Source organism: Megascapheus bottae, chromosome 15 (assembly GCF_031878675.1).
Source record: "Megascapheus bottae isolate mThoBot1 chromosome 15, mThoBot2.hap1, whole genome shotgun sequence".
NCBI lineage: Eukaryota > Metazoa > Chordata > Mammalia > Rodentia > Geomyidae > Megascapheus > Megascapheus bottae.
The window spans coordinates 25,224,635-25,240,390 of NC_143523.1; the positions used below are offsets into that span (position 1 = coordinate 25,224,635).

The 15,756-nt window shown below is 37.2% G+C and overlaps 1 protein-coding gene and 1 non-coding gene across 2 annotated transcripts in view; one reads left to right on the top strand and one right to left on the bottom strand.

Moving 5' to 3' along the window:
* Tm9sf3 (transmembrane 9 superfamily member 3) overlaps window positions 1-15,756 on the top strand; it is a 48,399-nt gene that overhangs the window by 1,040 nt on the left and 31,603 nt on the right. The window contains exons 2-3 of the mRNA XM_090346160.1: window positions 7,835-8,030; window positions 14,346-14,468. Coding sequence (XP_090202286.1) covers window positions 7,835-8,030; window positions 14,346-14,468 — 319 coding nt within the window. The remainder of the gene's footprint in view (window positions 1-7,834; window positions 8,031-14,345; window positions 14,469-15,756) is intronic.
* On the bottom strand, window positions 15,524-15,625 carry LOC150054010 (U6 spliceosomal RNA). The gene has a single exon (XR_016537972.1). It is a non-coding gene; the product is annotated as a U6 spliceosomal RNA (small nuclear RNA).

The following is a 15,756-nucleotide window of genomic DNA, read 5'->3' on the forward strand; positions in this document are numbered from 1 at the left end:
ACTGTAACTCTATGATTTCACCGTGTTAGACTCGAGGAAGCCTGGAAAGTCAAGCAAATTAAGAAGGGTGCTTGGGGGGGGGGTGATCTTAGTGTTTATTTTGTATGCCTTTACCTATCACTAGGGTTTTTGTCTAGTAACTTGGTGAGGTCTGTGTCTTTAAGAAGTGAGGGAATCCTAGATCTACTTAGTGGGCCTCGTTTTACATTCTATTTTTAATTAATACAACTTGATGCTTTTCCCTGGGTTAGTTGGGCACTTTGGCTAATAACTCTTTAACTTTTGACCAGTTTTACTTTCAGTCACTTCCAGAATTTTCTTGGCTGTAAAGCTGTAATGTTTTTTTTAAAGACACAAATAGTGAATTGATAGCATGTTCTTGTATTACACTTGTGTTTTCAATCTTAAGATAATTTTGTTCAGAGGTCAAATAGTTAAAACTATATTTGCTGCTGTTTTTGTTTCCTGTCTCTAAGAATGGCCCTTCCTGGTATACAGGAAGATGTGTGTATTGGGGTCACATTACTTTTCAGTTTCCAGTGGGTGTCCTCTCAGTCAGTGGTATTATTACTAATATTTTTTCTGATTTTTTAAGCACTTAGGAGAATTTTGCTATGTAAAATTCTAATCTTTCTTTTAGCTATAGTTCCATCACATAGACCTACAAACTTAGGAGCAGTATTCTTTATTATCTTGTGTTTTATACTGTTTCAAATAGAGGAGACTGTTTACTTGTAATTTTAACAAATTTTAAATATATTACCATCCTTACTGAAACTTTATTGTTACAAGAGTTATTTTATTTTATATCATCTGGGGGATGCGACTCAGGTCTTCAAAAACTGGATAAACACTGTAAACTCTGTCCCTCAAAGATATTATTTGTATGTTGTGGGGCTATTTTTTTTTTTTTTTTTTGCCAGTCCTTGAGCTTGAACTCAGAGCCTGAGCACTGTCCCTGAAATTTATCAAGGCTAATGCTCTGCCACTTGAGCCACAGCACTACTTTGGGTTTTTTCTGTGTATGTGGTACCAAAGAATTGAACCCAGGTCTTCCTGCATGCTAGGTAAGCACTCTACCACTAGACCAAACTGCTAGCCTCATTATGGGACTTTAACTCAGGGTCTGGGTGCTGTTCCTGAACTCTTTTGCTCAAGGTGCCATAGTTGCATTTCCAGTTTTGGGGTCACTAATTCGAGATCAGAGTCTTGTGGCTTTGCATACCTGGTCTGGCTTTGAACCGTGGTCCTCAGCTGCCAGCCTCCCAAGTAGCAGCTAGGATTACAGGCATGAGCCACCACACCCAGCTCCAAAAGATACTGTTGACTGTCACAAAAGAAATTGTGGCACATATGTGGGGATTTCTGGACAAAAAAATTAGAATCCATATAATTTCATTGCATGTTTGTTGATCTGCTTCCTGTGATTACCCTTTACTAATTAAGACTTTTAGAAAGAATAGCATTGATATATATGAAGTTCAAATGAGTTTTATTTGTATTGTTTTTGCTATTATTCACAATCTTACTTTTTCTAAGTTTTCCTGAAAATATTCCTTTAAAACCAGACATTCACCTTTTTGCTAAGTAACTACTAGAAGAGTAGTGAATGTTGAGGTGAGTTTTTCTTCTTCTTTTTTTTTTTTTAATATCAACAAGGCAGAAGTACCTAGTGAAGGGAGAAAAATTGCCAAGGGAATGTTCCTGGGTGGTGTTTAATAAATACTTGTGGATTGAATTATTAATTAAAGAACAGCTTTCAGAAGCTAAAGTTTGCCCTTTGGACTCACTTTCTGTGAAGACCATTTCCACATAGAAATAATAAGTAAAATGGTTTAAAGCAATATATACAGGGCACAGTTGGTAAGTGCTTTTTACATCTTAACTCACACTAAGCATATATTAATGACCTTATGAGGGGCTGGGGTATAGTTTAGTGGTAGAGCACTTTCCTAGCATATATAAGACTCAGTTTGATCCCCAGCATTGCAGTAAGATCAATCAATTAATACTGTGATATAGATATATTTTTTTTGTATATGGGAAACTGGCCAAAGGGGTTGTCACTTGCATGAGGCTGTAGATATAGAAGTAGGTGTAGATGTGGCCTTTGACAGAGTTAATAATCTTCAATCTAACTCAGCTGACATGTCCTCTTTCTTAAAAATAGAGGTATTTAACACTCAGAGCAAGTGATTATTCATTGATAAGACTTTTTAAGTGCTTAAAGAAATGGTTGAATCCTTTGATCTGGCTGGCCAGGTCAGTGTGTAGGTATCCCCTTACTCACTCAGCACTATTTGTGTGTGTTCCCCTTTGGAGAAACTGTGCACTTCATAAAGGATGAGGCTCTGTATCAATAGTGGAGGAAGGGCCATTATTGGGTTCAGGGTATGTAAGCAACTGGACTCCTCTGCCAGATGCTCCAAACAAGCTCAGTGCAGGGTGTGGGTTAACATTAAAGCTGGATAGGCCCTCATGGGTGGGTCACAAAAGGTATTTGATGTTTTAATGCTCTGCTGCTACAATCTTAATGCTTAATTTTTAAAAAATATTGAAAGATTATCTTCAAATAAAAAATACCATGCAGGGCTGGGAATTTGGCCTAGTGGTAGAGTGCTTACCTAGCATGCACGAAGACCCGTGTTCAATTCCTTGGTACCACATACATAGAAAAAAAGCTGGAAGTGGTCTGTGGCTCAAGTGGTAGAGCTCTAGCCTTGAGAAATGTCCAAGGACAGTGCTCAGGCTCTGAGTTCAAGCCCCACAACTGGCCAGAAAAAAAAAATACCATGCAATTTATTGTGCAGGTATCTTAATTTTGAACAAGGCGTTTTTCCCCCCCCCCCTTTTTTTTTTAAAGTTGGTGGGGTCTCCATGTTTTCCAGGCTGGCTGCAGTTTGTTTTGTTTTGTTTTGTTTTTGTACATTATTCGAGTTACTCAGGGTCTTACCTCTTAAGTCACATCTTCAATCCTAGTTTCAAATTCTTGACTGAGTTCTGCATAGCTAGTACTATAAGTGCATGCTACTAGCGTGTGCTATAGTTTTTATTTTGTACTGGGCTCCACAAATTATTTGGTCCTAAGAATGTGTAGCTATTATCTGCCATTCTACAACCCCCCCCCCCAAAACCACAAAACTACCTTTTCTCCCTTTTTACTTCACCTGTTGTATTAGACATTGAATTAGACATCAGTGATATAACCCATATAGTATTCTCTGCATATGCTTAGCCTGGTATGATTCTCAGTAGAGTGGCCATCTAGAGAATAATATACACATCTAATAAATATATATGTGTGTGTGTGTGTGTGTGTGTGTGTGTGTGTGTGTGCTTTTAATTTATAAAATTGAATCATGAGCCAGGCACAAATGGCTCTCGCCTGTAAGTCCTAGCTACTCAGGAGACTGAGATCTGAGGATCATAGTTCAAAGCTAGTCTGGGCAGGAAAGTCCATGAGACTCTTATTTCCAATTAACCACCAGAAAACCAGGAGTGGCACTGTGGCTCAAAGTGGTAGAGCATTAGCTTTAAGCTGAAGAGCTCAGGGACAGCGCACAGGCCCAGAGTTCAAGCCCTACAACCAACAATAGCAACAAAAAACCACACACAAACACACAGACATGCGCGCGCACATACACACAAACAAAAAGCAAAACAAACAATTTGAATCCTGAATTATAGGATGTATGGCTTCTGAAACTAGAGAATATTTTCATGAAAGTTTTAAAGAAATAGAATGTTCATTAAAAGGTCTGTTTGAGCAATTAAAAAGTTTCTAGTGTGTGATTTGTGCTTGTTTGATCAAATCACAAGGAGATATCTACAGTTAAATTATTATGCCTTCTAAAATTCCAACTAAGACTTAATTCAAAAGTCCTTCAGCAGGGTCCTGATGGCTCACATCTGTAATCGTAGCTATTCTGGAGGTTGAGATCCTCAGATTGTAGTTCAAAGCTAGCCCAGGCAGGAAAGTTTGAAACTCATCTCCAGTTAACCACCAAAAGGCCAGAAGTGGAATTGTGGTTCAAGGAGTGGATTGCTAGCTTTCAGCAAAAATGCTCAATGACAGCACCCAGACCCTGAGTTCAAGCTCCAGGACAGGCACACTTACACTAAAGTATTTCATGTTGAGAAGCATAGAATTTTAAAACTAGACTGTTTAGGTATTAGAAATGATTCAAGAACTTTGAGTGTCATGTAGGAAAAGTGTTAACCAAAAATTAAGCACATACAAAGCAGGTTGTCTGCTCCCTTTTTATTCCCAATACAACAAGCCCTTCCCCTGTGTTCAGATTGGTTGAGCTCAGCTTCACAATCTGTTCGTGATAGGCTATTTTGAAGAGGGTAGGTTGTCTTAATTACTCACATCCTTTGCTACTTTCTAGAATTACCTGAGATGTACCTTAATTATACCCTCTGCTACTTGCTTCCTGATACCGTCTTAGCGGAATTAGCCATTATTTGTTGTCCTATTTTTGGTCACACTCAGTGGTAGACTAAAAGTTTATTTAGGTACAAAGCTATTTTAAGAGAAAACAGTTGTCTCAAAAGACTATTCAAAAAAACAGTTCTAATTTATTTGTGTTAGGATTCCAGTGTGTTTTAAATAATTCCAAGGCTTTGAAACTATACTTTCTGAATTTTGTTTTCTCTCCTAATGTATTTTAGTGGTCATTTCCATTAAAATGAAGAATAGCATTTGGGTACTTTGAGATTTTGCTCAGTATAATTTTTGATTTCTTTATTCAAATTTTACAGAGTATCCCTCCCCTACTTTCTTGCAAACACATAGAATATTTAATAAGAGTGGTCCGGCTTTGGTGACATCTTGAGAAAAACCAGGCCTGTGAGTATTAGAATACATTAAACAGCTCCTTAGGAAAGAGTTTTTCCTTTAAGTCAGTTTAGACCCAGTTAGGAAAGTTGCTCATTATTTAATATCATCTCTAATTGCTTTGTATAACTGCTTTTTCCTGTGTCGTTGACTTAGTTGGGCTCATTGGTTAATGAAGCTGATTGGGAGTCAGAGAAAATAGTCCTATATTTGTAAAGTTTTTATTTTTAGTTAAAAAAAATTTTTGTCAGTCTTGAACTCAGGGCATGGGCACTGTCCCTGGGCTCTTTTGCTCACGATTCCTGGCTCTGCCACTTTGAGTCACAGCTCCACTTCTAGTTTTCTGGCAGTTAATTGGAGATAATGAGTCTAATAGACTTTCCTGCACAAGTTGTGTTTGGACTGCAATTCTCAGATATCAACCTCCTGAGTCGCTAGGATCACAGGCATGAGCCACCAGGGCTTAGCTTATATTTGTAAATTTGATACTAATTAATGAATGGAAAATTCTATGCATGTGCACATGCATGCATCTATATAATATATAATGCCCCCCCCCTTTTGTAGTGGGGCTTAACCTCTGGGCCTGGGTGCTGTCCCTGAGCTCTACAGCTCAATGCTACCAACCTACTTGAGCCACAGCCCTACTTCTCATTTTCTAGTGGTTACTTGGAGATAGAGTCTCAGAGACTTTATTACCCAGGCTGGCTTTGACCCTCAATCCTCAGATCTCAGCCTCCTGAGTAGCTAGGATTACAGGTATGAGCCACCACATTCGGCTATATGAACAATGAGACATTATGTTTGAAGATAAAGTAACATCTAAGTTTTGGTGCTTGATAGGTTTTGGTTGGAAATGTGCAATTAGGTTTTTGATGTTGTTGTTGTTGTTTTGCCAGTCCTGGATCTTGAACTCAAGGCCCGAGTGTTGTCCTTGAGCTTTCTCAAGGCTTAGAGCTCTACTATTTGAGCTGTCACAGCACCATTTCCGGCTTTTTCTATGTGTGTGGTACTGGGGAATTGAACCCCAATCTTTGTGCACGCAAGGCAAGCACTCTAGGCCAAACTCCCAGCCTATGATTAGTTTCAGTTGGAAGACTAGAGTCAAGGATTTATGTAGACTAGTTGATAGCTTCCTGTTTTATGCTTTGTAGCAGCCTGCCTTAATGTATTCAGTGTACATCTTCCCTTGAAAAACCAGTACATCTTTTTTAAAAACTATGTATTTTGTGCTGGTCCAAGTCTGGATATTGTCTAAGGCTAGCACCCAACCACTTGAGCCACAGCTCCACTTCAGACTTTTTATTTTTTAAAATAGTTTAATTGGAGTCTGACTTTCCTGCCTGGGCTCACTTTGAATTGCCACCCTCAAATCTCAGTCTCCTGAGTAGCTAGGATTACAGGCATGAACTACTGGTGCCGACTCTAGTACATCTTGTTTAAAGCAAAAAGTAGTTGTTGGTAAATAATGGTTCAGTGGATTAACTTTAGCACTATTACTTGGCTTACATATATCCTTGGGGTTCTTCAGTTAATATATAACTAAGGAGAATTTCTAGTTTTAAAATTAACCCAGGTAATTGGTTTTCATAGAATCATTTAGGATTTTGAACTTGTGAAGATCTTAGAAATATTTGACAGATTCTTCAGTTGGACCCTGAAAATGTCAAGTTAGTTATTTAAGTCATTGAACCACACAGTTCATATTTATCTGTATGGTATTCTCTGATGGGTGGAGCCATAAATTATTTTAAAAAATGTATACAGTACATACTGTCTGATAACACATGGAATTTTGGCCTGAATGGCTTGTGGTAATTTCATAGTATATGATTTCTCTTTCTCCTTTTAGTTATTTTTTTCATATTTAGTACTTTGACCAGTGGCTATGCATTAACTTGAAGGTAGAGGGGGTTTTATTTATGTGTGCTGACAACATTAGTTTCTTAGGATGGAAGGTATACAATACCAGCTGGATAAGTTGTTGCTTTTATTTTTTTTTCTTGTCTATGTTAGTCTGTTGAATTTTGTTGATTTTGTATTTTTACCACTTGTTTTTCTGTACTTATAATTGGAAAAGTATAAATATTATGAACATATGAGCTATGAGCCTTTTTTTTTCCTCTGTGGGTCATGAAGCTTGAACTCGGCCTGGGCACTGTCCCTGAGCTCTTCAGCTCAAGGCTACCGCTTTACTCCTTGAACTACAGCACCACTTGCCATTTTCTAATGGTTAATTGGAGATAAGAGTCTCACAGATTTTTTTAGTGCCCTGGCTGGCTTTGAATTGTGATCCTCAGATCTCAGCCTTCTGAGTAGCTAGGATTACAGGCGTGAGCCACACCTGGCTAAGTCTGAGACTGTTATTTATCTCCAGTTTACCACCAAGCCAGAAGTGCTGCTGTGGCTCAGGAGGTAGAATGCTAACCTTGAGGGAAAGAGCTCAGGGACAGTGCCCAGGCTCTGAGTTCAAGCCCCATGATTAACCAAAAAGAAAAAGTGAGTCCTGAGGCCAGAATTAGGATATAATTTAAAAGTTCACAAACTTTGATTTTTAAAGTGTGGCTATAGATCATCAGAGTGTGCGTGAGCGTGTGTGTGTATGTATATGTATATGAATATGTATATGTATATGTATATGTAGGAGCGCCAGTGCTGGAGCTTGAACTGAGGGCCTGAGTGCTGTCCCTGAGTTACTTTGCTCAAGGCTAGTACTCTACCACCTAAGCCACAGCTGCACTTGGCTTTTTAATGGTTAATTGGAGATGAGTCTCAGGGGTTTTCCTACCTGGGCTGACTTCGAACCCCAGTTCTCAGATCTTAGCCTCCTGAATACTAAGGATTACTGGTGTGAGCCACCAGCCTGCAGCTATCTTACATTTATTTCTTGAGCACAGAAAGTACATCTTTATTTTGAATAGATAATAAATATTCCCTTAATTTGAGTTAATTAGATTTTTTAAAGTAGATATTATTTGCTTTTCTTGTTTTCAGTATCGAGATAAAGAGGAAGTTGTCTTATGGATGAATACTGTTGGGCCTTACCACAATCGCCAAGAAACATATAAGTACTTTTCACTTCCATTCTGTGTTGGTTCAAAAAAAAGTATCAGCCATTACCATGAAACTCTGGGAGAAGCACTTCAAGGAGTTGAATTGGAATTTAGTGGTCTGGATATTAAATTTAAAGGTAAGTTAGTCTTTAAATAGTCTCTAGAGTAAGTAATAGATTATAAGCAAGGTTTTCATAACTTGGAATTATTGACATTGAGGTCTGGAAAGGGTTTTTCTGTTTGTTTGGTTTTTCTTTGTGCTTTCTAGGCAAGCACTTAGAGCCATGCATCTGGCTTTTCTAGTTTTTGCAGACAGATATCACATCTCCTTAGCCTGCTTTGGTCTAAAATCTTAATTCTCCTATTCATTCCTCCCACAAGACTGGGAATAGATGAATCCCATTATTACCTGTTTGTTGGATGAGATAAGGTCTAGGATGGCTGTTTTTTGAAAAAAAAAAAAAACTATGTAAATCAAATTCAGACTTATACCATTGGTTCAGCATGTATTTATCAATACTATATTAACTTACCCTGTCAACACCTGTAGGATATTTAAGTATCTTGTAAAATTTGAAAGGGAAATTCTCCTTATTTATTTATAATTGAATCACTGTCAGTTTTTATACTTTTTATATTCCTTAAGGAAATGTGTCAGTGTGTATTTCTTGTATAGATATTTTTAGTATGTACTTCTAGCTAAAGCTTGAATATTTAAAAAATTTTAAATTCTTATATTAGTTATAGAGGTGGATTTCACTATTATATTTTCATACACTTATGTATTCTAAGTAAACTTACATTTTCATACATTTATGTATTCTAAGTAAACTTACCCTGTCTATTACTCTTCCCCTTCCGTTCTTCCTTCTCAAAATGGTTTTAACAAGTTTCATTATTTTATTCTCATAGAAAAAAAATGAGTTTTTACAGGATTAGTTTAGATGTGTTTGATTAAATGTGTTGCTTTTTAAAAGGGGCATGGATTTTTTTAGTCAAATTCTGAATTTCAATCCATTTATTTATTTATTATTCTTGTTTTTGCCAGTCCTGGGCTTGAACTCAGGGCCTGGGTACTTTTCTTGAAGTTTCTTGTGGCTAGTGCTAGTGCTCTACCACTTGAGCCACAGCACCACTTCCAGCTTTTTCTCTGTATGTGGTACCAAGGAATCACACCCAGGGTTTCATGTTTGCTAGGCAAGCACTTTACCACTAGGCCAAACTCCTAGCCCCTTCAATCTTTATTGTATAGTTTTTAGTAAAGTTGTTTATTTCGTTTTGTAATACGAATTAGTAATTGTCTTCTGATTTTTTTTTTTAAGTATATTTTGGAGCTCAGATCCTGAGTTCAAGCCCCAGGACTGGCAAAAAAAAAAAAAGTGTATATTTTGGAGACAAAATGAGATATAATTAACATTTTAATTGTATTGTTTAATTTTTTTGCTATGTTGCTATTTTTTGCTATTGTTTCTGAAAATGAGTATACATAAGTATATACACATGTATTCTCTCTAATGTCCCTTAAGACTTAATTATGAAGTTGAGTTGTAAATTTAAATCACAAGTATGTAACCTGCACTTTTATTAATCACTGTAAAAATGCCCTGAAGCTTGGACTTTAATAAGGTAATTGAAATATTTAATCACAAAGAGGTAACTTAAACTAGGATATGTGATCTTTGAGAACCTCACCTTTACATTTATTCCTTTGTATTTCATTTATATTTATAGTTTATTAAAGAATAATCACTGAGAGAGTAAGCAGAAAACCCCAAGTTCTGCTTTGGTATTTAAGACTACATCACATTTTGAAATCCTGACTGCTGTTTTCTAAAGAAGAGTACATATTCAGAATTTTTATTTATTTTGCTGGTCCTGGGACTTGAACTCAGGGCCTGGGTGCTGTTGTTGAGCTTGTTTTTGCTCAAGGTTAGTGTACTACCACTTGAGCCACAGCACCACTTCTGGCTTTTTTCTGAGTAGTTTATTGGAGATAAGAGTCTCAGGGCCTTTCCTGCCTAGGCTGGCTTTGAACTGAGATCCTCAAATCTCAGACTCCTGAGTAGCTAGGTTTATAGGTGTGAACCACTTGTGTCCAATGAGAATTTTTTACCTTTATTCTTGCTAGTTTCTTGAGGCTGAGATGAAGAGATTGTTGAATCTAGAGGATGGTAGTTCAAGAAAGTGGGACTTGTACTGGATGCTGGTGGCTTATGCCTGTAATCCTAACTACTTAGGAGGCTAAGTTCTGAGGGCTGCAATTCAGAGCCAGCTCAGGCACCAGAAAATTGGAAATGGAGCTATGACTTAAAGTAATAGAGTGCTAGCCTTCAGTATAAAAGAGCTCAGTGACAGAGCCCAGGCCTTGAGTTCAAGCCCAGTTTTTGTCCCAATTTTTTCTCAACATTTTACGACTTTCTCCTTAGATTGTTCCATATTAAAATGTACATGGTATTTTTTAACTTGCATACTATCATTCTTCTCTTCACAAACCCATTTTTGCTTGATTCTTCCTTCCTCTTTTCCTTTTTCTTATTTTGCTATTAGAAATTACAATAGCTCAAGGACAGCTCCCAGCCCCTGACAGGGTCAAGTCCCAGTCCAGCACCTTCTTCTCCCACCAAAAAAAAAAAAAGATTTGGCTACACTTGTACCTAGTATTTTAATATACATCTGAATCTTTCAGATAAATTCCGAGAACTACTAAGTCAAATTCAAATTGTGTTTGGCACAAACTAAAAACAAAGGAAGTAGCACGTTAAGATTGTTCTTAATACATCTTACCAAATAATCTAAAAAAAGTTGCATAGCTTATGTCATTGGTTAGTAATCAGTGCTCTTTTATATAGTTTTTAAGTTAACTCTGGTCCAATTTTCTTGTCTTATGTTTTCCTTGAATTCATTTGGTAGTTATTGAATCCTAATTTCATTCCAGCACTGTGGTAAACTCTAGGCATTCAGAATTCAGCCAGGAGCTGTGACTTTGCAGGGGTGGGGGGTGATTCTGAAATTGTACATTTAATTTTATATGAATGTGCACTTGAGAGCAAGGGAAATGGGACTTTCATCAGATTTTCGAAGGTCTACCCAGACAAGGAACACTTAAAAACATTGGCACTTGAAACAGTTAGCACAGTTGTTTTTTGTTTCACACTTGAGGAAACTGTAGTTCACAGAAATTAAATGATTCGTATTTAATTGCTTAGTTAGCAAGTAGCCTAGCCCAAATTAAAATTCATTTGTGTCCATTTCTTTATAAATGTGACTATAGTGATTTTGTATCAGTCATATACTATTGACTTTGAGGTAGAGACATTCTGATTGTCTGATTTAGTGATATTATCAAAAGGAAGGTAAACAAAGCATGATGACTTGATAAATTCTTAGACAACTCCTAATTATTACCACATCTTTTTCTCAGCGCTTTCAGTGCCTATCATTTAAATAAATGACAGATGTATTGGTGCTTACTTTCTCCAATATACCAGTCTTTCCTTCTGTTTGAAAAAATATGTATTAACATTTACCACTTCACCATTTTGCTTTAAAGCTGTTTACACTGATAAAATGGTAATTGCATCTCCTGAGTTCATAGGTGTATCTTTTATTTGAGAAAGATACACCCATTATAATTTTGAAGCAGTGATTTCTTGTGATTTACAAATTGTTTTCCTGATACATGGGATGCTGATAATGATTTGACATATTAATATACATTGTACTAGTTATCTTCAAAGCAGTTACCTCCTGAGAGAAGTAATATTTCGGTTGGGCACTCAGGCTTTTCAGTTATTTGTAATGTTTGCATTTGCTCATATGCCTGAAAGGAATCTCATTAAAATACAACCAACCAGTGTCCTTTGTACAGCCTGTCATGATGTTTCTCCCTTTTGTTACATTTTATTTTTAGATTTCATACCAGAGAAAGATAGCCTTCAAGCCCTTTTTTTTTTTTTGTCATTTCTTCTGGGAGATTCTGCTCAAAAACTTAATTTGTTTATCTTGACATTTCTTTATATGCACATGTGCACGCATGCACACATTGCTACATAGATGTACGTATATGTGCATATAATAAACAGTGATTTTTCTTTGCCAAATAAGTGGGAAATTGTACTCTTAAATTTGTAGTACAGGATACTGTAGTGTAGGGTACTGAATAAGCATAGCTGGTGACAAAAAGAATATAATTTGCAAGGCCATATGGTGTTTTCATAGGAGCTCAGATTCTGGTCTGAGGTAGAGTGGTTTAGGCCTACAATAGGAAGTCATGGAGAGAAAGCCATGGGACTTCAAAGAAAGTGGCAACACTGAGGTAGGTGGTGAATGAGGGACTGCTATATGGAAGAGAGGGCCTGGAGATGGGAAAAACGTAAAGAACTTTCAGGTAGAATTAATAGCCTGAGTAAAAATGTTCAGAGGCCAAGGAGTGTGCACAGACAGGATGTGTGGAGTTTCATTCAGGTAACTAAGTTGAGTTGGACTAGAATGAATGGACTGAAGATGTTGGATCTATTCAGAAACAGTTGAACTAGAGTTCACACTATGCAGCATCTTTTAAAAGCTTTATACATGTAAATGTCATGTTGTTATATTTAAAAATTATAATGTTGTTAATGACGATTATCAGCACGCCTTCTTATTAATAGCAAGCAGTCCAGAGGTAGCTGTGAGGTGTTCCTGTTGCTCTCTGAGACTCCCCACTTGAGGCTGCTGTTGCTATTGGTGCATTATTACTGGACAGAGGTCTTTTGGGGGGACCTCTTATTGACAGTTCTTCTATAGCTCTTGATATAGGAATGCTTATTAGCAATCTCATTTCCTAACTCTTGCTTCACTGTTCAGCCTCACTTTTTCCCCATTAAGAAAGTCCTAAATTCCCTAGAGGACTGAAAGAAAAAGTGCTTGAGAGTCACTGTTGGTAGACCATGCTATTTTCTTCTAGTTTGAGTGTAAGATGAGTATTTCCTTGCCTTCCTTACGCAAGACTTGGTTGTTCACTGTCCTTTTGGTAATATGCACTTGAGTGCACCTTGTGGTATGCACTCTTTGCTGACTTATAAGGAATCTGTTTTTCTTCTCCCAGGGGATGGGGTGGTGGTTGTAGAATGTGGAGTTATAACACAGATTTTGATCTTTTAAGGAAGTAATGCTGTGGCTATTACTCAGGGGACTGAGATCTGGAGATCCAAAGCCAATCCCAGGCAGAAAAGTTCCAGAAATTCTTATCTTTAATTAGTTACCAAAAAGCTGGAAGTAGAGGTGCGGCACAGTGGTGGAGCACCAATATTGAGCAACATAGACAAATGAGACAACAAGTATATCAAACCTAGTACCGGCACACACACACACAAAACCGTTAAGTAGCTATTAAATTTATGATTTAACTATAGTTTATATTTAAGAAATTTGAATTAGTATTTAAAAAGCTTACTATTTCTTTGGGAAAATTACATTTTAGATTCTAAATAACCAGCATGTAAGAAAACAAAAGCCTCTGCTTTTTGGTTATCATTGATTTGTTTCCTAGTTGCTTAAGTTTATAATTCTTTTGATTAATATCTAGAGTATTTGCACGTTGTTTGGATAGTCTTTTGTTTAGAAATAAGCATGTATTTGAAGCATTAGATGTTTAAATTTAGGCCCATTTCAACAGTTATACCAATTTTTGAAAGCAGTTGGGTGAACATGACTCATCTCACGGAACTTTTAGGTTATTCATTAATTTTTTTAAAAAATCATTATGTTTTACTTATTAAGTAGTTGTGCAAAGTGGTTACAGTTCCATAAGTTAGGTTATGAGTACAATGCTGCTTTTTTTTGGTTGGTAGTGGTGCTTGAACTGTGGGCCTGAGCTCTTCAGCTCAAGGATAGTACTCTACCACTTGAGCCTCAGAGCCACTTCCAGTTTTCTGGAGGTTAATTGGAGATGAGTCTCATGGTCTGTTGTGCCCAGTCTGGTTTTGAACCACAGTCCTTGGATCTCAGCCTCCTGAGTAGCTACTATTACAGGTATACCAGCACCCAGTTTGAAAGTACAATGCTTCTTGATCAAAGTTATCCCTTCCAGCAGTCTCCCCTATTTACCCCATCTTCTCCCTACCCTGAAGTCACATAGTTCCGTTTTTACATGATGTACATTGGCTTGGCTTTCTTTCTGGGAGTGGAAATAGCAGTGCTGGTTCTAGGGTTTGAATTCAGAGTGTAGGTGCTGACCTTGAGCTTTTTTTGCTCAAGGCTAGTGCTGTATCACACAGTTGGCTTTTTTTGTGGCTAATTGGACATAAGAGTCTCAGAGATGCCTAGACTTGCAAGTATGAGCTGCTATTGCCTGGCTAGACTTAATTGTTATGAATAGAAATTTTAAATTCAGAAAATGTTGGCTTTTTTTCTTGTTTCTTGTAACTGTTTTGCAAACCATTGAGCTAAACTGCAATTTTTATTTTATACAGATGATATGATGCCAGCTACTTACTGTGAAATTGATTTAGATAAAGAAAAGAAAGATGCATTTGTTTATGCTATCAAAAATCACTACTGGTACCAAATGTACATAGATGACTTACCAATATGGGGTAAGTGAATATTATATATGTAAGGCTTGGGAATATTTGAATAATAAACATGAGTTTGTTATAGTGATTGTATACCAGATCGTGATGTTACTATGTTTTCACTATTTTCCACAGTATGATTTTAAAACCATTTTTTATGGCTTCCTGGTTCTTAAAGCATTTTTCATATTGCTAAACTTTGCATGAATCTCCTTCAAAGTAGAACTTTTATATATAGTGTAGCTTTTTAGATTCAATGAATTAATAGGTCCTTCAAAAGATGTGAAGTATATTTCTACCCATGTTTTTCTCATGTTAACTTGTTTAAAATGTAGCATTTTGAAATTTTAACTTTTTTTTTTTCTTGTCAATCATAGGGTTTGAACTCAGGGTCTGATCTCTGTCCCTGAACTTTTTTGCTCAAGGTTAGTGTTCTACCACTTTAAGCCACAGTTCTACTCCCAGTTTTCTGGTGGCTAATTGGTGATAAGTCTCATGGACTTTCCCTTTCCTGCCTGGGCTGGCTTTGAACAGTGATCCTCAGATTTCAGCCTCCTAAGTAGCTAAGATGACAGTTCAAAGCACACTTCGGCACAAAAGTCCATGAAACTCTTATTACCAATTAACCACCAGAAAAACCAGAAATGGTGCTGTGGTTCAAGTGGTAGCGCACTAGCCTTGAGTTGAAGAGCTCAAGGACAGCACCTAGGCCCAGAGTTCAAGCCCTATGATCACCCCTCCTTCCCCCCCCAAAAAAATGTGTGTTTGTGTATAGTTATTGTAGAAGTGATATACAAAGCGGTTACAGTTATGTAAGTCAGATAATGAGTACATTTCTTTTGAACCATGTCACCCCTTCCTTCACTCCCAGTTTTTCCCTTCCACCTCTAACCCACACGTTGTATAGTTCATTTTCTACATAGTGTCTAGTGAGTATCACTGTATTTGTTTACCCTTTGTCCTATCTTTTCTGTGCTCCCCCCTCCCAAAGACAAATTAACAGACAAGAGAAAAGGAAAGGACAGTGAGAACAGCTACAACAAAAAGCAATCTCTCATTTCCATTTCTTGGAGTTTAAAAATATGGAACATTTCATGAATTTGCGTGATGTCCTTGGGCAGGGACCATGCTCTTCTGGATTGTTTCAGTTTTAGTATATGTGCTGCCTAAGTCAGCATCTTTTCTTTTTGGTTAGTTGTGGGATTTGAACTCAGGACCTGGATGCTGTCCTTGAGCCACAGTGCCACCTCCAAAGTTTTCACATGTGGTAGTATATGGTTTTGGGTGTGATGGGGTTGTTTTTTTCCTT